General features: G+C 46.8%; 1 protein-coding gene across 1 annotated transcript; it reads left to right on the top strand.

The window, feature by feature from the left end:
• Positions 1-4964: 4964 nt before the first annotated feature.
• On the top strand, positions 4965-20833 carry LOC125718403 (voltage-dependent calcium channel gamma-3 subunit-like). The gene is made up of 5 exons (XM_048992249.1): positions 4965-5049; positions 6059-7351; positions 14410-14487; positions 19732-19872; positions 20352-20833. The coding sequence occupies exons 2-5, from the start codon at positions 7147-7149 to the stop codon at positions 20831-20833; spliced, it is 906 nt and encodes a 301-aa protein (XP_048848206.1). The 5' UTR covers positions 4965-5049; positions 6059-7146.
• The last annotated feature ends 1315 nt before the right edge of the window (positions 20834-22148 follow it).

The raw sequence follows: 22148 nt of genomic DNA, 5'->3' as shown, positions 1-22148 counted from the left end.
TAACTGAACAAGGGCTTGAAACTGGATAGCAGGCTGAGTGGAGATTGCTGTTTGCTGCTGAAATGACACCATGTTACAAAAGCTATTTTGACATCTCTCTGTCTTCCTAATATCTCAATGTTTCACTCTTGCTGTTGATTTAGTGCAGTCTGCTCTCATAAGGCAAACAGGGGATAATCAAATTTGAACATGCCAAAATTACTGATGTGTTTGATGAACGACTGTCATTATAATTGTTTGACCACAGAACTGACATTTGATGGTTCCCTGACCCCAAATAACCCTTGCAGGTGAGACTAAATTTATTATGTCAATGAAAAAATAAAATAAAATAGCAATAATAATCAAATGCCACATGCCATCACGTCACAAACATCGGGGGTGACCTTCATGCAAGGTGAGCCCTCCAGACACTGCGGTCCTTTGAAAACCCACCATAAAGTTTGGTCACTTTTTAATTGACTTAAAAGCACATCAGGTGAACACTGCCGACTCGGCGACATCACTGCACAACAGAACACAGAATAAATCATTGAGAACAATAACTGAAGGAACAAAATCATCATGGATACCAATATTATGGATTACGGGCTAATCTGGGCAATTAAAATTAATCGGTTATTAAATGTTTTAAATTTTGATTGGGATGAATGTAAAAGATAATTAACCAATTAACGATGTGTTGGCGCACGAAGTTCCTTTCAAAGATATTAATTACCATTTACTGCTAATTAAAATGAAAAATAACACAGCTTTGGATTAATTCAAGTAAATTCGCTACGATTGAAATCCTCATTCTCTGGCTGCAGAGGGCTGCTCATTCTCAGAAAGCCTCGGGCCTTTCCAAATAAAATTACAATTTACACTCAAAGTTTAAATTTAAACACATTAAAACACGGCAAACTTGTCATCCACTAACCCCCAAGGCTTTTTATTTCAGTTTTCGCCACAGCATCTTATGAAATTAACTTGAAAAGCTTGGAACATAATGAAGTGAGTCGAAGGTCTGTGTTCTGCATTGACGTTGATTATTCGGATGAGGGGTCTTGCTGGTCCTCCTGTTACTCTGGCTACGCCAGTGGTGTTTGCCATCACTCAAAGCGCACATTGGTGTGGGGCCCCAGAGGTTTTGAGGCCCCCTATTGGCCACACACTGTCACTGCACTAAATACTAAATATATTAGGAGACGCTGAAGCAACATGCTCTGCTAACCAGCTAGCTACCATCTTCTGACTACTCGCCAGCTACTTATTTAGTGACCTTTTGAGTTGGGCCCCTGAAACAACAAACCTACCCCTGGGTGCCTGAGTTTATAAGAGCCCCCCCCCCCCCCCCCCCCCCCGCTCATTTCCGTAAGGCTGCCTGTGACCAAGAACAACCCCCTGTTGCTTAAAAGCAATTCAGTCTGAAGTGTTTTCCATGTTGTGCTTTTCGCAGCATCAGTTTCCCCCGAGTGGTTAAAGAAGATTTAACCGCATCGCCGACATCAGCAGGTTATGTGTTATATGTTATTAAATGTCCGAGCAGAAAAAGTCAGATAATTTTAAAATTACACAGCTGTTTTAGCAGGGAACAAAGCTCTAGGAGTCGAAGGCCGATCCAACCGTTTTCTGAAACTGCTTGCCCTATTCAGGGTCACGGGGGGGGGGGGGTCTGGAGCCTATCCTAGAGGGTACCAGCGCAAGGCAGGGACCAACTCCAAATGGGGCGCCAACCCATTGCAGCGCACACACACACCAGTCAGTCATACCTGCACACCCATGGGCAATTTTGCAACTCCAATTAGCCTCAGCATATATTTGGACTGTGGAGCGAAACCGGAGTACCCAGAGGAAACCCCACAATGAAACGGGGAGAAGGTGCAAACTCCACACACATGGAGCCATAGCTGTGACCAAATCCAAGTCCCAGATGTGCGAGGCCACAGTGCTAACCACTGCACCTCCACGCCACCCCCTTTAAGCCCAGTCCCGGAGTGCAAGACTTTAAATCTGTGCTGTGTGTTTTGGTCAATGTTTCGGGCAGATTCCGTGCTACAGTGCTGATCTGAAGAGAACGTGGGCACTAGTTGCGTGAAGAGGTACTGAAGGAATCACATTCACGTTTAGCAGATGGGTTTGTGCAAAGTGACATGCAAATGAGGCAGATGATGTATCGGGAGTGTAGGGGTGCTTGGGAGTTGTGCTTTGGGTACAGCAGCTGTTGGGCTGAGCTTCTGAGGAGTGACCAGCAACTACTGCAGGATCGGTCTGGGAGTAAATGACATACAGACACTTTTTAGAACCTAACATCAGACAAGCTATACAAATAAATATCACCTCAGGGAATCACCACTCAGCACGCAGATTAATGGTAAACCTGCATCGTACCATGTATGACCCCCCCCCCCCCTTTGCTCTCCTGAACTGCTAAAGATAGACTAGTTGTGCGTTCAGAGAAGCTTCCTGTGCAGCACTGCTGTACTGAGCTGTTATTTTGGCACTTTGGCCCTTCCTGTTAGCTTTAACGAGTCTGGCCGTCCTCCCCTGACCTCTCTCATTATCAAGGCGTTTTCAGCCACAGAACTGCCCCCCGAAAGGATGTTTTTTTGTTTACCGCGCCATTCACTGTAAACTCTCGGCAGTGCAATGCATGAAAATCCCAGGGGGGGCGACGGCTGTGTCTGAGATCCTGGAAGCACACTGTCTGGCGGCAGCAGTCGCGCCATCTTTAGAATCACTTTGATCACGTGTCTTAGCCATTATAACACTTATTCGTGCAGCTACTGAACCTCATGATCCCAGCTGCATCCATCCATCTTCTATGGTCGACTTAGAGATACTGGTTATCCTGCCTGCAAGTTTTTGGAACGGCAGATGGAATCCAGAGTACCATGAGGAGAACATGCAAACATCACACGCTCCCAACCATGGAGATATCAGACAACACTGCTTTCCAGTGAGTCACCATGCAGCCCCAAGCCTACATGCTGTGTTTGATCTGTTCTAGTCACATGACTTCCTGTTTAGAGGTATAGGGTGACTGTGTTAAGGAGCAGGTGTATCCGACACATCAAGTCTATGGGGGTTAACTGTAAGTGTGACCTACAATGACAAAGCATCTAGTAGTTCCAGCTGAAACCGCATCAGTGGGTCAGTCAACCGACACAGCGAGGTGGTGAGGGTCAGTGAATTGATGACATTAGTTGAGATGTTCTCTGAAGATATGAGTCCTAAAATATGCCTTGAAGGTCATGAGGGACTAAAGAGATTGGATGCAAGCTTGTTCCACCTACAAGGAACCATGCGTGAAAAACATATATTAAGAGGCTTGTGGACAGGGGAGGACTGGCAACAAAATGCAGCGTGGGAATTTACCGTTGATCGGAGGTGGGGGGGGGGGGGGGTGTCCCCCTTGGTATATTTCGCTACCGACCGATTGGTCAGTTAATCATCTCCTGGTATCAACCTGGAAACACGCCAAGATCAACCAACGGTTTGGGCACCTCTGGTATACAAGATATATAATTCCAGGATTGGGGAAGAAAGTCCGGTCCTCTTAAGAGCGGCACACCAGGAAAATTCCCAAACATCCTGATAGCCAGTGCACGCCTGCTTGTGGAGGATTTGTCATGTGACAGTGGCTTGCTGGCTGTTGAGTACAGGAAGGAACATGATATATCAACTACACGGTCACGGTGAGCAGTTCGATGTTAGTTGGCGCTGCTCCAGTAAGATCTCTGAAAGCTGCAGCCGCAAGGGTGTGAGCTTGGTGCGTGTGCCCATCGGAAGCTGATGGAATAAATAGGACAGGGGTTACCCGTTTCAGCTGCTCAAATACCAAACGTGCTTCTGCATTTGAATCCTCTGCGGTGGTTGCACAGCAAATACCAGCTGATAACGTATTCTCAGTTTATTAGGTTTAATTATTTATTGTGGGATTTAATTGTTGTTATATTGCATTCAGTGAAATGATTCCGTAAAAAATATTCCCAAGGAGAATCTGAAGTCCGTGTCAGGGCTGCGACTGACAGCCCCGCTGTGCCTTTTCTGGTTGGAGCTGAAGAGAGAAGCCATCGCAGCATCGGCTTGAGATTATACCAAACTGTTCTTGTACCTTGAAAAAAAAAGAAAGAAAAAAAAAACTTCAGCCAAACCGCACCGCTAATCAGTTCCTGTTTCCGAGGTGCCGCGACAGCAAGTGATAATATCATCACAATGTGCAAGAACAATGTGCAACGTGCAAAAACACACCAGTTGTGATAGCTGTCTCTGAGAGCTGACTCCTACAAGCCCCGCCCCTTTCTCACTCTCTATTCCCACGTCTGTATCCCTGAGACAAACAGAAATTAACCAAGTATAAATAATTCTGCGTACATTTTTTTGCATCACAACCCCCACTTGGACAAGCGGAACGGAAAATTACTTGAGTTTAGGAGTACTGAAGTTTTCACTTTGAAATTAGATGCATTATCTACTGGAAATAATCGTAATTTAATAATGATATGAGACTTCAAATGTCTTTATTTAAATATTCATTTCTGTCAGGCTTGCGTTTAACATCAATAATAAATATGACCACAGGAAATTAGGGGAAGCTGACTCTCTGACTTCGCGTCTGATACGGGCAGATTCACACTCGCTCACTTGATTTATTACCATTCTGGAGTATCTCATTTTATGTTTAAATGTGTCTCCGTATTACATGTATGGATCTCTACTGTCAAAATTATCTACATCCATCCACAGGGGCTCTCCACTGGCTCTTCTCACAAACTGGGCCGTGTTTCATGACCTGGTTCAAATCCCAGAGGTTCCAATAGACGGCCAGGTTCCCCTACCAGACCTCACGGACGGGGCTATGTGACACACGGACGTGTTAGACCCTCTCTCATCACTCCATAGCGACGTCTACAGTCAGCAGGGTGTCTGTGGGGCTGTGTCTGGAATCCAGCGAGTGGCTGGTGTTACCTCGCTCCGTGAAACCTGCAGCAAGCGGGTGGCTGGCAGAATACACACCGGAGGAGGCGTCAATCCCGACCGCTGCTCGGCCGGCATGGGCGCCGTTAGGTAAAAGTTAAAAAATACAGCAACCGAAATAGGTTTAATATGAAAACATTTTTGTTCTTCATTGTCATCCTAACCGTAACTTCTCCAACGTGTTCGTTCATTCATTCATTCATTCATTCATTCATTCATCGATTTACACAAATTGATGGATTTTCATGGCATATTTATCACGAAATTGCTTATTACACTGTATGATATCTGGTGAAATTACTTCTAAAATAGTGTAGATCACAAAACCATTAAAAAGCAATATATTACGTCCCCTTCCTCTAAAAAGAGAGCCTGTTTTAGTAATCTATATCAGAAGGATATGTGGTGATTTAACTAAGAAGTGCTAAAGTAGTGAAGCGGAGCGGCCGCGGTGTTAGTTTAGAGGTCGCTGGAAATGGCTACGCCTTTAATCCACCTTCCCACCTACAGGATTACGATACACGCAGTTCACACAGCAGTGCCGAAAGCGAATAATAAGTAGCAGTGTTTCCCGGCGATTCAAGGCGCCACATTTCAATATTTACCGTCGTCAGATAAACTGTAGGCTATATAACAGATGCACCTGTACGACGACAGAGAGAATGAAAGGCAGGACCTGACTCTGCTGTCTTCGCCTGTCACGTGCAGGAGTCCAATAAGTCCTTATTAATAATACATTTTTTTATTTGTTCAGATCGCAATGCACGGTTTCCTGCGGTCTGTTCTATATGACAATATCCGAATTGTGACAACAGGCGAAAATGACAGTTAGAATAATCAATCATCGCGCTTAATTAACAAAAGCGATAATTAAAACCCGTTGGCATCTGTTTTCCTTTTTCATATTTTCTCACGTGTATATTTTAGTGAAAGGCAAGAACTGCCTGATATGATCAATCTTGGTAGCAATTTGCACCCATTATGTTACACGGAGATATTTAGAGATGTCTGTTAGTCTCTTTTGGTACGTTTATGTCCTCCGGGGTCGATTTTTTATGCATCACTTGACAATATTTTCTCTTGCATATGGGGGCCTAAGTGGCACCGTCGGAGCCGCCGGGGGCACCGCTTCAGAATCGTCCATGCAGAAGCGCTGCGTCCGTCCGGCCGCCCTCCTCCCTGCCTGCCTCCCTCCGCCCGGCGCGGCTGTGGGCGTTGTTTCGGAGCGCAACGTGGGGGCTGTCATTTCGGTGCCACATTGGCAGGAGCCAGAAACAGCCCCTCGGCTGCAGCTACCGGCACTTGTGCAGCCACTGCCGCTATTGAGATTACGTGAATGCGCCCGATTATATACGTTTTTTTTTTTTTTTTTTTTTTTTGCTGATTTCTTCGTCGGCGCCTCTCCAGCCGGTGCCTCTGTGTCACCTGTCTGTACTTAGATAAGCGCATCCGTTCAGGAAATCCGCTGGAGAGCAGAAGATGACATTTGGAAGAATTTATATATCAACGACGACCTGTCATTAGGTATTTGCCGTTTTATATTACAGAGCTGTGACCGATTCTTACGTGCTGCATTGAACTATGTTTCATCTGGAGAGCAAAAATCGACAATTTTGCCTGACGCCTTTGCTTAACTTGTTAGACTGTTTCATAAACATATTTTTTAAATTAGTATTTTTCCAGTGATTAAAGTATTCTAGTTGAAATAGTTGCGCTTTCTTTATTTCTATAAAAGATATTTTGTACGGAAGAATTTCTGGACTCATTTTATACATTAGTTGTGTTTATTTTGCTGGTCTGTGCTTCACTAAATAAGGTTATTACAATTTATTCCGTTGGTCTCCCCTACCGGCTTTCTAAGAAATAGGAGAATAACAAGTCTTCACTTAAGAGGTGCCGATGCACCTCCTCCAATGGGGACTTCTGAAGGATCTGGACACTGAAGTCATTACAGGTTGCGAGAGGTTCATTTTAAGAAAAAAAGGAAGAGTACCACAGCCGCTACAGCCCCGACAACCGTGGAAAAAAAGTTGAAGATCATGCAATTTCTTGCTGAAGTCGATTGGAGTCTTGTGTCGGGAGGCAGCGAAGCAGGCAGGCGGGGGCATCTGTAATTCGCGCCCAGTTTTATTGTTTTGATTATTTTTTTTTATAAATCCCCGTACCCTGGAATGAAGCACAGCGACAATGTGTGACAGAGGTGTCCAGATACTGATTACCACGGTGGGCGCATTCGCCGCTTTCAGCCTAATGACAATAGCGGTGGGCACAGACTACTGGTTATATTCCAGGGGCGTGTGTCGGATTAAAGCGCCGGGCGACAACGAGACCAACCGGAAGAATGAAGAAGTGTTGACCCACTCGGGGCTGTGGAGGACCTGCTGCCTGGAAGGTCGGTTGGCCGGATGGGCGAGTTCAAACCCCATAGTGGCTTAGCCTTCGTCTTTTCCATAGGCACAGAGCATGTGAAAGAAATGTCACTAAATCTGCGTCTTTTGGCTTTTCGTGAGGTGTCCTTTTCCAAGCAGCAAGGTAGATTGAGAACTCGGTAGTAGTTTGGAAACAAATTAACGTGTCCGTGTCCCTTATGGACTCTGTGTGAAGGCATTAGAATTGGAGGCAGCAGTCGTTCCCATCTGGAGTTATTCCCGGAATCTGTTATGCGTGTATGTTCTCGGGGAGCATAAATGATCGGTAAAGACCGGGGTTTCAGTGGGTGCGTAAGGTTTATAAGATGTCCTAGACGTTATACTTTAAAATGGAAGCCTTTCACCTCTGCTTCGCCCTATGTCTGCTGTCTGTCTCCCAAACTTATTTGGTTTTGGTTCTGATTCAGGGTCTGCATTGCCTATCCTTCATTAACGCATTTTGATGAAGGAATTGGGAGGGGGGATTTAAATAAAACCCATGAGTCATTTGTACCCTTTAAGTGTCAAAAAATGTGAACATCTGTACAGTACTCACCCGCTCTTTTTATTTAATAGCGACTCCAGTGATCTTCGGCACTGAATTATGAATGTTAACCTAGCCTAAGTAATACATATTCGCGATGTGCTGTTCTTGCACATTTACATTATGTTATACTAGCGCTTTAAGGTGACTAAGATGATCGTCGTTAAACACCGTGAACCAGCATAAGGAATGGATGTGAATCTTACAGGTATGCCGCATCTGAAATCAGCACCCAGCACCTACACATGTAGTGCGCATTTGCCCCCCGTATATCCTCAAGCGCAGTCTGAATATAACGCGAAGTGTTTTCCAGTGGTGAGATTCCTGCTTTTTATCTTGAGCAGAAAATATTAAACACATTTATTAAACCTAAAATGCAGCCATTTTAGGTCTTGTTCGGCCCTTATGAAGATAATTTGTTTAAGAAAACGTTACGGCGTGTTGACCTGACAGTACGTGAACCCTGTAAAATTTCTGTGAAGATTGCGTAGTGATGACAAGAAGGAGGTACCAGTTGGACAGTGGAAATCAAGCTTTGATCTCCTGTCATACTTGTCATCTTCTTGGAACATATTACGGCCATGACATGTCGTCAAGTGACGTCCATTTAATTCGGTATAGCCCACTCGCCCATTCTCAGACCCGGGCGCTGAATCCCTGAAAGACTAGTTGTGTGTGTGCTAAGCAGGGTTTGACAGAACGTAGCCCACATCTGTGTAAACAAAGCAGGCTCTGGATAAGGCTTGCTTGCAACAATTTTATTATCTTGCTTATAACTCGTATTATAAACACAAAATATATTTTATGGGTGTTGATCTCACGGCACCTGAAGAACGCTTCTGTTGTAAACATAGTTAAATCGATCTCACTTGCTAAGAAATACTATATAATACCTTTCACTGTTTTGAAAATATCTCCTAGGTTTCATTTCTGAAGGACACCATTTCTGAGAAGGAAACACTGGTGGCGGTGGGAGGTGGGGTTGTATGGTGCTTTGATGAAATTAGCTAGGGATTTGCAAAGCTGGTGTGACATAGAGCGTGTCTGAGCTGGTGCGAACGCCTCCTACAGTCGCAACAGCCAGAGTGCGGGATAAAGGTGCGGCAACGAGAGGACTCTCCTCTCCGTGAGGTTTTATTGCCTCGGTGTCTTCCCTCTTTCATCCCATTTCTCACCATAAAGAGAGTAGAATACCAGGCTGACCAATAAAATAGCGCCTAGCCTGGATGACTAAGGGGATAGCGTCTTGTTTGGCTGGCTCATAGGATAGCTTATTCCTTATTTAACCAATAGAATAGCTTGACTGGCTGACCCACAGTGTAGTGTCTTGCTTAACTTACTAATATGACAGTCTCTTGATTGGCTGACTTTTAGGATAGTGTCTTATTTGGCTGGCCAATAGGATAATAAATTGCTTGACTGACCAAATGGTTTGTTTGTGGCCATGGATGACACCTACTTAAGACACCGTTATAAAACTTAAAGGTACGCTATTGGCTTGACCCCTGCTGAATAAAGAGGGGCCCACCATCATCATAAATTTTTGGTTTGTCACATTATAAAGTCAGCCTAAATGGTTGTTTTGGTTGCTACATTATTGCTTACGATTGCGAAACACAGATTTGAATAAATGCTAATCAGGACTAATTATTACGGTTTCCCCTTATCATTAAAGTGTAGCCGCAAGCTAATTGCAAAGGCATTTCCTCTGCAGACTGATGAAGGTACTGCCCTTCACAGAGGCGTGATGGCGCATGGCTTTAGCAGAAAGTGCGCACTGTACTGGAAACTTCACGAAGTCTTCATTGTGACACTAGGGGGCGACGTTATTATCTAACTGCAGTACAGGAATCTGCCATGGGCCAGATCAAATGTTATTTTTCTCTTGAAAGTGTAACTTTCCACCAACTCCTTTGAGTAAAACTCTTTGGCTTTTTCTCCAGTTTGGTTTCTATGTAATGTTAATTTTTTTCCACTGAAGTGCCAGTCTGGACCTTTTGTCTGGTCGTCCTCCCACGTTGAGTTACTCTACCTGGTTTTGTCTCGCTCTCTATTATTTTTTTATGGTATTTTTCCACTGTCAATACATACTACACATGACAACAACGGAATGGACTTCCACTTTTCATCCACTGCATAATACAGGGCAGACATTAGAGGAAATGGGCAGCTATTTAAAACAGAATTTCACAGGATCGTAAACGAGCTTTTTCAGGCAAACTTTTTCACTCACTGTGTATTAGGGCTCAGACTTTCCTGCTTGTTTGTTTTTATTATTCAAAACCAGGCAAGGAAAATACAGAGACCAGGCAAGCCCAGAACAAGGTAGGGGTCTAGTGTCAGTCAAATCAGTGGGGCACTGAATCTCCCAAGGTTCCTTCCACGGATCAGACTTCCTGGACTCTGCTGGAAGGCAAAGATATATTCAACATCTTGGTCTTCCATTATCCCTTTAAAGGTGTTTGATTTGATCCAGCTAACAGCGACTGTATATTCTTGTAGGGAAACCATTCCCACTCGGGTTGCTGAGAAAGAACAGTAGGATATAGGTAGCAACATGCATGATCTCTCACAGACAAATGCATGCCCATCCATAGAGTACCGATTTGTACTCGACATCACTGATATGGCTCCATCCACCACAGAAATCAGTTTTAAAGCACAATGAACTGAAATTGCGTTTTTCTCATGTTCTTTCCAGCAGGGGTTATGGTTCTGGCTGTGCTGTGATTCTGACTGTCTGTGAATGAGAAAGCTGTCTGTGAATGAGCAAGCTGTCTGTGAATGAGTGAGCTGTCTGTGAATGAGATAACCGGGCTGAGTTAATTGGGGGCAAATTGTAAGATTGCCTCCGCAGATAGCACAGGAAGACGAGCCAGAGACACTCTGCTTGTTTTCGGCTTTTTGAATGCCGCGGTGCACATTCTGGAATCTCGCAGCCGAATGTGAAGGCTGTGACTCGCCAGAGCTGGACAAATTATCAGCAGTGCCTTTTCATTGGCATAGTGAGAAACAGCAACTGGGCACAGGGATGAGAGAAAGACAAATGGATGTGATGTAGACTCCATGATGTGAGCTTCACTTTCTGTGGGGACCTGGACAGCCTGCTTTAATTTAAACTGGGTATTTAAATATTAACAGACTTTCATTCATTTTTTTTTCTTAAGAATGGGAAGCCTTTAGATGCTAACCACAGTCAGGCAGGCTCCAGTTTCTGGTCTTGATCCCAAGATTTTGAGGGAAAAACCGGAAGGGCAGGGCTGTAACCTTTCCAGGCCACCCGTCAACAGTCTTAGCCTGTTGGCTGTGCCGTAACGCCAAGTGTGAGAGCCAGGTTTGATTTGTTCCACGTCACCCATGAGGCTGCTGCTGTCTGCTCTTTTATTAAGGGTCACCAGCACAGGGTGTCCCCTTCACTCACGTCTTTTTGCACTGTCATTGACGTGTTGAGACACCCCTCCTTTGGCTGAGAGCTGGCCTGCTGCCGTGCGAAAAGGAATCAGCCAATCAGACTCTACAAGCGGAAAGAGAGGGAGACCGGGGAGCTGGAAAGGCATGGAATGTGGAAGGATAGCGTTTCACTCTTTCCACATAATTCCCATCCTCTCCATCTTTGTCTCAAGCCGCTTTGCTCTGTCATTCTCAGTGATGAGAGTCATGTGGCCAATGAGCACAGGGAAGGCGATGCATTAAGCTGTGTGTGTGTGTGTGTGTGTGTGTGTATAGTTCAGTTATACATTACATTGTGGGGACCAAATGTCCGCACAATGTGATAAAGACCTATTAGTTTGATGCTGTGGAGACCATTTTGTCAGTCATCACAAGGGGAAATTCAATGTAATAAAAATCTGAATGCAATCAGAAAACTAAAAATGCCAAAAGACTTGTATTTCGTTTGGTTACTTATGATTAAGGTTAGGGCTGGATAGGGGTTAAGGTTGTCATTGCTGGGATTAGGGTTTTGCCGATAGAAATTAATGGACAGTGCCTACAAAGATATGAGTACAAGTGTTTATTCAGGTCCCCACAAATATCTGTGAATGCAATCAAAATATTAACAATGCCAAAAGTCTCATATTTTGTTTGGTCACTTATGCTTAAAGTTAGGTCCAGGTAGGGGTTAAGGTCATCGTGTTGGAATTAGAGTTTTCTCCATAGAAATGAGTGTCCCCACAAAGATATAATTACTAACCTGTGTGTGTGTGTGTGTGTGCGTGTGTGTGCAGTGGGGATGCCTCGGCCTCCATGCTTATGGAATGGTATTGGGAACACACCTGCAGACGTTTACAGCCAAGTGCTGCGTGGGAGATTAGCTGGGGATGGGGGGGGGGGGGGGGTTCTACATGAGATGGGGGTGGTGCTGGTTACTGGAGAGGGTGGGGGGATGACTCACTGTCTGACTCACCGTGTCGTTTGTATGAGACCTGGTTTCATTCAACTGCCTGAATCGCTGCCCACATGTACACACGAATGTACACACACACAAGCCACAAAGAACCACACACACACACACACCTCACAAAGAGAGAGACACATATCTCACATCTCACAAAAAGACCTACACAAACACACACACACCACGGAGATGCTACCAAGAGAGACACACCTCAGAAAGAGACACATCTATCCATTTTCTGTAATTGCTTAGCCTATGGGGGGCAAATCCAGAGCCTATCCCATAGTCACATATATACACCCCAAAAGAGACACACACGGAAGACACACACAAACAGGCGTTAACATCATACCACTCCACTTAATCCTCTGCCCTACCACACCATTCCCCCTTGTTCATCGCGCAGACCCCATTTAATACCCTGCGCTTTGTCACACAGGTTGTCGCAAAGCTGTGGATTTACACACGGCGCGAAGAAACCCCGCGCGCCGCTCCCAGCGGCCCGGAGCGCCTGTGCGCCGTCCTCCCACCGAGCAGGGCGCTTTAAGCCAGCGACCGTCTCCCGTTTATTCGTGATTCAGCTCTCTCCGTCGAGAGTGCGGAAGACCTCCGGCTCCAGAGGAATGGCGCTTAATTACCTCTCCTCATTAAGCTCCCGGGTCTCTGCTCTGCCACCTGGGCTGAAAAGCCGTTTATGTCACCTGAGCGGCAGATGAATTAAAGCTCTACCCATGCATTACAGCTGGCTGTTTGCACTGAAGCAATTTAGGTATAAGGATTACAGATGGAGGCTCTTGTGTGTATCTGTACAGTTGTACATTTTTTTAAAAATCCCTCGATGGTACTACAGTTTCCATTGTGAGATCTGAGCATGCAGTACACAGTAACCGGTACCTCGCACCTAACCGGGGAGATTGCTATCCGCGACTCTCATGCCGGCCGGCAGCGGCAGTACGCATAGCCGCCTAAAGCGCTTATGTCCCCGCCAAAACGTTCACCAGCTGGTGAGCAGGAAGACGGGTGACAGACACTCAGTCGCATCACCGATTATATAGTTTAATGGACGTGGCAACTTTTAATTTGGGAGATTATTTTACGGGGGGACCCACTCAGTCACGTTAGCAAAAAGATCAGGATTTCTGTTACTGCTAAACGAATATTATCAAAATACAGTGCAATACCAAAATGATGGTTTTTTTATATATCGTATTTGAATAACACCCAGCAACTCCTGGACGGTGGTTAAATGTGAATAACCTGTAATTTTTAAATCATTTGGATAAATATTTCTTAAAGTAGCACACCATAATACATTATTGCTGTTTTCCTTTGAATAAGGCTTGCAGCGTCTTTTTAAGACAGAGCATGTTGGATGGTGAATCGGTCGATTTCCCATGTTCTCAGTGAAAACGAAAAGGCTTTGCTCTTCGCGGACGTGACAGCACAGTCTGGGCGATTTTATTCTCATATCTGAAAAGTACAGAGGCAAGGCAGTTTCTCGACAAAACAAAGCGCTTGAGGTGTGTGGATTCCGGGCACTGACTGCTTACAGAGTTTCCCCAGCTGTCAGGTCTTCTGAGGTATTCAGGTCTTCCTCACACTAAATTCACAACTGTCAGTGTAACACATGAATAAAAATAGGCGTTTAAAAATTCAGCATATTTTTTTCCGCTGCACCTGAAAACATTAATAACCCTGATAGGTGGAATTCTGCTTCTATTACGTGTTCTTTGACCACCACCCCGCCCCAGAAGCATGTTGAAAAACCTCCACCATCACCACCACCCAGGTTGGTTGTCATGAATTTATAAAGAGCGATTGAAAAAGCATCCAGGCGAGTAATAAGAGTGCGGCCAGATCACACGGTTCAGGCTACGGTTCAGTCTCTGTCGGGTCACTAGCCGGGGGCAGGAAGCGAGCGAGTGTTTATCTGTCACGCTGAGTGTCACGCAAATAGCGCAGTGACCCGCACTCCTCGTTAAGCCCGGAGCGCGGAGGCTGCAGGTCGGGCACGCAAACGACCTCGCTCACATACTCGCGGTAACGCTCAGACCCGCATTAGCACCGGCTGGATGTGACCCCAGTCTTTCTCACCCACACAGGAGCGTTCCGAGGCATCTGTAAGAGGATCGACCACTTTCCGGAGGATGTCGAATTTGACAGGGCGGATTACATACTGCGTGAGTGTGCCGCCGTGACTTTCATGACACACCCACCGGCCTCTCCATTACTTTTTTAAACCCTTTTATAACCCGATTCTCATTGACACACCCTGTCTGTCTCCACCCCCTATTTCTCATTGGAGAATCTTTTTCCGCCCTTTCATTGACACATCTAGTTTGTCTCCACCCCCTAATTCCCATTGGTGAGTCTTTTTCCCGCCCTCTGACTCTCATTCACACACCCAGTTTGTCTCCACCCCTTAATTCTCATTGGAGAATCTTTTTCCCCCCCTTTGATTTTCATTGACACACCTAGTTTGTCTCCACCCCCTAATTTCCATTGGCGAGTCTTTTTTCCGCCCTCTGACTCTCATTCACACACCCAGTTTGTCTCCACCCCCTAATTCTCATTGGCGAGTCTTTTTCCCGCCCTCTGACTCTCACTCACACACCCAGTTTGTCTCCACCCCCTATCTCTCATTGGCGAGTCTTTTCTCTGCCCGCTGACTCATTGACACACCTAGTTTGTCTCCACCCCCTAATTCTCTCTAGTGTGCCTTTTCCCCACCCCTTGTTTGTCATTGACACACCCTGTGTACACCCCCTAATTCTCACTGGCAAATCTTTTCTCCGCCCTTTGACTTTTATTGACGCACCCTGTGTATATCCACCCCCTAATGCTCAGTGGCATTGCCAGTCTGATGTAGCAGAAAAATAACCAAGACGTATTGCTTTCAGCGTCTGGCTTATTGAAAAGAAAATGCTTTAATATAAGCTCTAGTCTCAGCCTGCATGCATGCCGCATTTTAAATGCTTGATTTTGAACACAAACTGTACCATTTTGCATTTTTGATGACCTGCGCATAAAAAGTAAGATTCATAATGAAGTCAGCTTATATTACAGTACCCTGAGGGAAGGGGCTGTGAGGTTACATAATGAAAGACCTCGGGGTAAAAATCCTACTTTCTTGTGACTTTCAGCGTCTTTGTGCTGGGGATGAATAACACAGATGCGAAGGAGTTATCTGTAGTTGTTTGGCAGTGTGCGTGTCCGAGCATGTGCTCCGTGTCTGTGTGCATCTGAGCGGGTGAGCTCTGTGTATGTGTGTCTGAGCAATGCTGCCGATTAGAGATGTCTGACAAAGCAATGAGGTGCCCTGCTCCACGCCCACACGGAGGCTCTCGAACGGCAATACAGACACACAGACCCGGCTGAGGCCGGGGGCGGCCAAAGTGGGTCAAATGTCTGATAAATTCTTGGTCATTCTGATGTTCAGAGTGCGGACGGAGTTGCAGCCAATGATGGAATGCAGCGAGAGGCAGCCAATAATTGAGCAGGGTGAGTGACAGTCACAGAGAGGTCAAGTGGAGTAGCAGCCAATGGGGGAAGAGAGATATTATGCAAGAGGACTGGCAGCTGATGATTGTGCGGAGGGAGCATCAGCCAATGAAGGAACAGGGCTATTGTGCAGGAGGGCTGGCAGCCAGTGATCGTGCAGAAGGAGCATCAGCCAATGAGGGAACAGGGCTATTGTGCAGGAGGACTGACAGCCAATGATGGTGCCGAGGGAGCATCAGCCAATGAGGATAAAGGGTCCCATTGACCTTTACTATGCAGCTGCTCCAGGGAAGAGCCTTTTCAGTGCTTCGCCTTAACGCAGTTCTGAGAACACGGCTGGTTCACCAATCAGTATGCAAGATATTGATAGTACCCTCAAATGACCATGGCTCAGACACACATGCAGCAATGGCCAATACAGGGTAATTTTCTCAACAGACCTTTATTGGAATAAGTTTTAATTGCAGCTGACCTGTTTCAGAGGTGGGATTTCTGTGTGTCTCTGACTAAAGGTGTAGGCAGGGCTGGCCAATGAGAAAAATGGACCCGGGGGCAGGGCAAGCCATGGAAACTTAGAGGTTTGTGTCTGCTCGCTAACTGCCCCCCCCCCCCCCCCCCAACCACCGTACTGAGATATTTTGTAATCACTGCTGCCCTGGGCTTCTCCGTAACAGACATTCACTGCCTCAATAAGTGACTTAAACCTGACAAAACTGGGGTGGCAGGCAAACGGAATGAGAGGGAAATATCTCATGCCAACCCAGGCTCTGCAACATTGATGAGATGCATCATGGGAGATTGCCTCCTCCAAGGAAAGAACTGATCAAGTGATGAGGAAGGAAGAAACACGCAGAGGTTTATGTGTGGGAGGAGGGATTAGGAGAGTTGTGGTCTGAATGTGGACCAGGCAGGAGCAGTCAGCACATCTCAGTGGGCGGGGCTTGCTGAAAAACGATATCCTGTCTCGTGTCCAGCTTAATTCCTGCCAATGTCAACCCTAGTTCCCATAAACTCCAGTATCACTGAGGTCATTCCACCAGGTCGAGAGACAACATCCTCGATGTGACTGAGGCCAAATTCAACTCTTCGCCCCTTTCTACAGGTTACTGCGAAGGGGCAGAGCATTTCCTCCAGTCTATTTCCCATTTACAGGGCTGCCACAGCAACTCAACATTGCTAAGCCTACCATGCTCACAACCACAGACTCTAAACTTGATTTGAAATTGTTATGCGAGTTTCGGTAACACAAACATTAGCATGAGGTTTGCTATGATGAACACTGCCGCTTTCAATGGCTTGCCACCTCCCAGAATGCCTTCAGGGTCTAATTCCACTGAGATGAGGCCTGTGTAACTGCATGCTGTTTGCGGGCCTGTTTCCTGAGTCCTCATTTTCCCTGAGCAGTTATTACATATTCCGAGGTAACCCCATGAGACAGGGGTAGACACGGATAACCCCAAAGCTAACCGGAATGAGGCAGCGTTGGCTAGTTCAGACGGGTGCTGTGAAGGTCCCTGGGTCTTCCAGTGAGACTGGGAAATTCCTACCACAGTGAGGCACTAGTCAGTCATGAAAACAAGAAGCTTTTTAAATTTAAGAGTTTTATTTTCTAGTGCCCTAGTTATGGGGAGGAAATTCAGCTGCAGCAACTCTCTGCACACAGGGCGAGTTGGTTTATGAGCACATCAAAGGAAACAAGCACCTCTGCCTGGCCCAGAAAGGAAGATTAGGAAGCAATATCTTGGTAAAAGTAAACACCTCGCGGTCACTACTCCATGTTAACCGGATGTTTGGCAAACACCACAGAAGTACAATATCAAAATTTACCACAGAATTGAATCGGCACCTGTGTGACCTAGACCCCACGAAAAGCAGGCCACGTTCTTCACAAAACCGGAATGTATGGCAGGCCTGCTATTTGGAAAGCACCCAGGCAGGCCGCACAAATACGCATAACCTTATGTGAGGAGCACAGAACCTGGACCGCTGAGCGACAGAAAAACGTCCTGTGGTCTGATGAGTCACCTTTTACCCTGTTTTTCTGCGACCAGAAAGGTTTATGCTTGTAAATAGCTAAAGGATGCTGGGGGGTGTGTGTAATGATCAACGATGTTATTTTACACTTTTACCACAAGGTTTGAAAACAGTTTCCACCTAAAAGCCATCAACCGTAGCCAATTATAGGATGCAAGGACTCTTCAGATGAAACTGCCAGTCACCTAAAGACTTTCTTTATTATTAGTACTCTCATGACCAATTGCTTTCCTTATAATTATTGTTCAATGTTAAGTGTCATTGTTTTGTTATTATCCGTGTTACTTACATTTTATGTTGTCGTCACTGATGCTGCTGCTTCCTGTCCTTTTTTGTTGATGTACTATTCACCGGTAGCCTGCAGGGGGCGTGCGAGAACCCCTCTGACCATATGAAACACATATGATGGTAAACCTGAACTTTTCGCTGGAGCGGGAGCACACCGTTCCCTTATGATGGTCCAAGATGACGATGTCCCCATACAGGTTGCTAAGCAAATTCAAGGCTGTCTTCTTGAATGCCAGGATGGAGCCAAACATCAGCTGTAGCCCGCCCAGGTCCTAGGTCTAAATGGTCTAAATGTGTTAAGCTGTTTGAAGGCAAAAGGTGGCCCTGCTCCTAATAAGGCCTTCAATATTAATACTTTACATGTCCATTATTTTACCCCCCACCCCCTCCATATCTGCCAATATACAGGCAGCTCTCGACTGATGTCAGTATTCAGCTCCACAAACCCTTACCTAAGTCGGATTTTACGCGAGTTGGATTTCAGCTTGTGTTAGTGCTTCTGTAAACTATATGTATCATGGATGATTTTTGTGTGCAAGTCGAGGGCTGCCTGTAAATGTTTACACTATGTAAGTCCCTGTGGTTTACTGATGAATAATAGTATGCAGTACCAGTCAAAAGTCTGGATACAGCTACAGCTGGAAATCATTTGTTTTTCAACAAGATAACCCAAAGCACACCTCAAGATTATGCGAGTGCTTATCATCTGATGACCAAGGACAGATGTGCTGTGACAGGTGACCTGGCCCCCACAGTCCCCCGACCTTAACCCTATAGAGCTGGTTTGGGATGATTTGGAGCGAAGAGTAAGAGAAAAGTAGCCAACTGTGACCAGAACTTGTGGAAACTCTCTTAGGACTGTAGGAGAAGCGTTCCAGGTGGCTACATCTGGAAGCTGGTTGAAAGAATATCAAGAGTCTTCAATGCTGTCATGCAAGGCAAAGGGGGCTGTTGGGAGAAACCTTACATTTGAGATGTTAAATGCTCCCTTGGTCTTTGCCATATTTGATACGTGTTACTTTCTTGCCTCGAGACATTTTGCTGCAGGCAGTCCCCAGGTTACAAATGAGATCCATTCCCTAAGTCAAATTTGTAAGCAAGTCAGAAAAACAACAGTACAGGCCACAATAATCATAATTATATACAAATAATAAAAGTTACTACATACGGTACTATACTGTACCTCAAGCTGAACCACTGAAGGTTTTTTATAATTAGAAAGAGAGTTGTGTAGCTGTGTGCTGTGGTGCAGGACCAGTCTACTGTGTTGGGTTTGTTAGTACGAGTTGTGTAAAATGCTTTCTTGAACCCTATCCCAAATTCCGACAGTCTCGTGCCCCAGGGTGCCCTCGAACCCGGTATCAGTCCGTCGGAAATCCCGCGAGTCGTGGGGAATTGGCGTCTGTTTTTAAGTACGAATAGCCCGAAAGTCAGATGTTTTTAATTCCGGGACTGCCTGTATGAGGTGAATAATATAGCTGAAATAGACACAAATACATTACAAGTAGCTGTGTTCAGACTTCTGCCTGGCATCATAATGTGCGGATTGATCAGCACGTGTCTATGAGAGTTTGTGTCCCCCCTCCCCCCGCCCCCCCCAGGTGCCCTGCGGGCTTCCAGCATCTTCCCCATCATGAGTGTGGGCCTCCTCTTCATGGGTGGCCTATGCGTGGCCCTCAGCGAGTTCTACCGGAACCGGCACAACGTTATCCTCAGCGGTGGCATCTTCTTCGTGTCTGCCGGTGAGGGGACCTTCCCCCCCCCCATAAAGCCTATCACTTATCACCCCCCCCCCCCCCCATCGCTATATCCATTGCTATAAGGCGCATCCCACCATGGCAAAGGGATGGGCTATTTGCACTGAAAGGCCCTCCCCCCCGGAGAAAGGCCGGGGTATCCTGCGAGTGCATGAGTGCAGCATGCGTATATATATAATGGGCTGCAGTAATTCCTGTGACAGGAAAAACAAGGGGATCCAGCGAAATTAAAATGTTCTCACTCTGCATGATGGATGTGCTATGTGATAAAACGGTAATTTGAGCCATACGCTCTTGAGATTCGTTCTCGTAGGATCGTTTATAACATGAGCCGCACACCGCTGTGATGTGACGGGACACATGCATTGGTGTCTTGTGTGTTTTTTGGGCAATGACACCATGCGGCCGCCTGCCATAACTCCCATCTCTCCAAAACCCCACCACCCTTCCCCGCTGGCCTTCAGGGCTCAGCAACATCATCGGGATCATCGTGTACATTTCGGCCAACTCGGGGGACCCCAGCCAGAGCGACTCGAAGAAGACCTACTCCTACGGTTGGAGCTTTTACTTCGGCGCGCTCTCCTTCATCGTGGCGGAGACCGTGGGCGTGCTGGCCGTGCACCTGTTCATCGAACGGCACCGGCAGCTGCGCGCTCAGTCGCGCGCTGAGCTTCTAAAGAAGCCACCCTCTGGGCAGTCGGGGGGCCGCCACCGACGCCGCTTCCGCCGCCGGTCCAGCTGCCGCTCGGCGGAGCCTGGCTCCCGCGATGCCTCCCCCGCACGGGGCTACGCCGGGCCGGCCGACGCCGACATCTCCATGTACACGCTGCCCCGGGAACCCGGCAAGGCCGACGCGGACAGGGAGTTCCTACAGGCCCACGGCACAGGCCAGAAGGACTACCAGGACACCCTGCAGCGAGAAAACCGCCGGACCACCCCTGTGTGAGGGGGGGGGGGTGGGTGGGGAGGGGGGGGGGGTGGGTGGGGAGAGGGGGGGGAGCTCGAGAAGCACAAGCACAAAAGTGCCAAAAGCCGCCTATAAAACACCCGTGAAACCGGCAGGGCTGAACATTCTTCCAACAGTGTCTTGGTGGGTGGAGTTTTGTGTGGGTGGAGTATAGGGTGGGGTGAGCACAGGGACACCCTTCCTCCACCTTTAAATAGCTAATAACCTCAGTGCTCAGCGAGGAGCTTCAGTGAATTCAATTAGGGAAGGGATTAGAGCAGGAATGTATGCTTGTGTCGCAGCCCTCCAGAGCCAGTCTCTGTAACCCAGTTCCGTGAAGTAGTAATATACATTATATTTGTTGTATATTCAGTTCTTCCTTTCGTTTGTCCTTTCCCTTGCTGGTTTTTTACTCCGTCAGCCTTGGCGTTAGGAATAGGTCCTTTCTTCTGTGTCTCATTATGAAATAATATAATAAGATATATGTTTACGAGCTGGAAGTTGTGCAGGATTCATGAGATCCTGACCTTTAGTTTAGATCAGATGTGAAAGAGACCTGTGTAGCTGTGCATGGGGGTGCAGAGCCAGTCCAGTGTGTTGGGTTTGTTGAGTAGGAGTCATGTGAAATGCGAACTCTACCCCAAACTCAGGCAGTCTTGTGCTCAGGGGTGACCCCGAGCCTCATATCAGTCCACCCGAAGGTCCGCGAGTTGCGGAGACCCTTCCACCACGACTGTGCGCCTGTGACCTGCGTTGGCCAATCCGTTGGCGTCTCCCGCCCCTAAGCTCCTCCCCAACTTAACCTAACCCCGCTTCCCATACGCAACATTCCACCGTAAGGCTCGTCTCGCTCGTCCGTCTCGCCATTTTACACACTAGTGCCACGGTTTCCCATAATGCCATGAAGGACAATGGGGAGGGGGGAAGAGATACTAGGGCAACACCCCCTAGCCACAGGCTAAAAGATAATAAGCTGCTGTAACACCGAGTGTGCTGGGGATTGTGGGCGTTGCTCTCTGACCTTGACAAGCCACTATGGAAGCCATAGTCTACTGCCAACCAAAATCAATGTGTGTAAAGACATCATGGAAACATGCAGCCGGAAAGGAAAACATGGTGCAAGAACAGGGAAAAGAAATGCAGGAATTGCCCCCCCCCCCCCCCCCCCCCCGTGCACCACATACACAGGGCGCCTGCAGGGGGAGCCATCAGAGCAGAAAGCGCTGTGGCATTACGGCATGCTCTCTGGGCCGCAGGGAAAAGCGGGAGTGATGACCTTTCTGGTTTTACTGTGAAGCTGTCGCTGTAGCAGGAG

Source organism: Brienomyrus brachyistius, chromosome 22, assembly GCF_023856365.1.
Source record: "Brienomyrus brachyistius isolate T26 chromosome 22, BBRACH_0.4, whole genome shotgun sequence".
Lineage (NCBI taxonomy): Eukaryota > Metazoa > Chordata > Actinopteri > Osteoglossiformes > Mormyridae > Brienomyrus > Brienomyrus brachyistius.
This window is presented reverse-complemented; position numbering and strand designations above follow the sequence as displayed.

Bases quoted from the DNA above. Each gene is read 5' to 3' on its own strand.
- LOC125718403 (XM_048992249.1), top strand. From the start codon at position 7,147: ATGTGTGACAGAGGTGTCCAGATACTGATTACCACGGTGGGCGCATTC. The intron at 7,352-14,409 runs GTCGGTTGGCCG...TCACCCACACAG, and splicing joins GAGGACCTGCTGCCTGGAAG to GAGCGTTCCGAGGCATCTGT. The intron at 19,873-20,351 runs GTGAGGGGACCT...GCTGGCCTTCAG, and splicing joins CATCTTCTTCGTGTCTGCCG to GGCTCAGCAACATCATCGGG.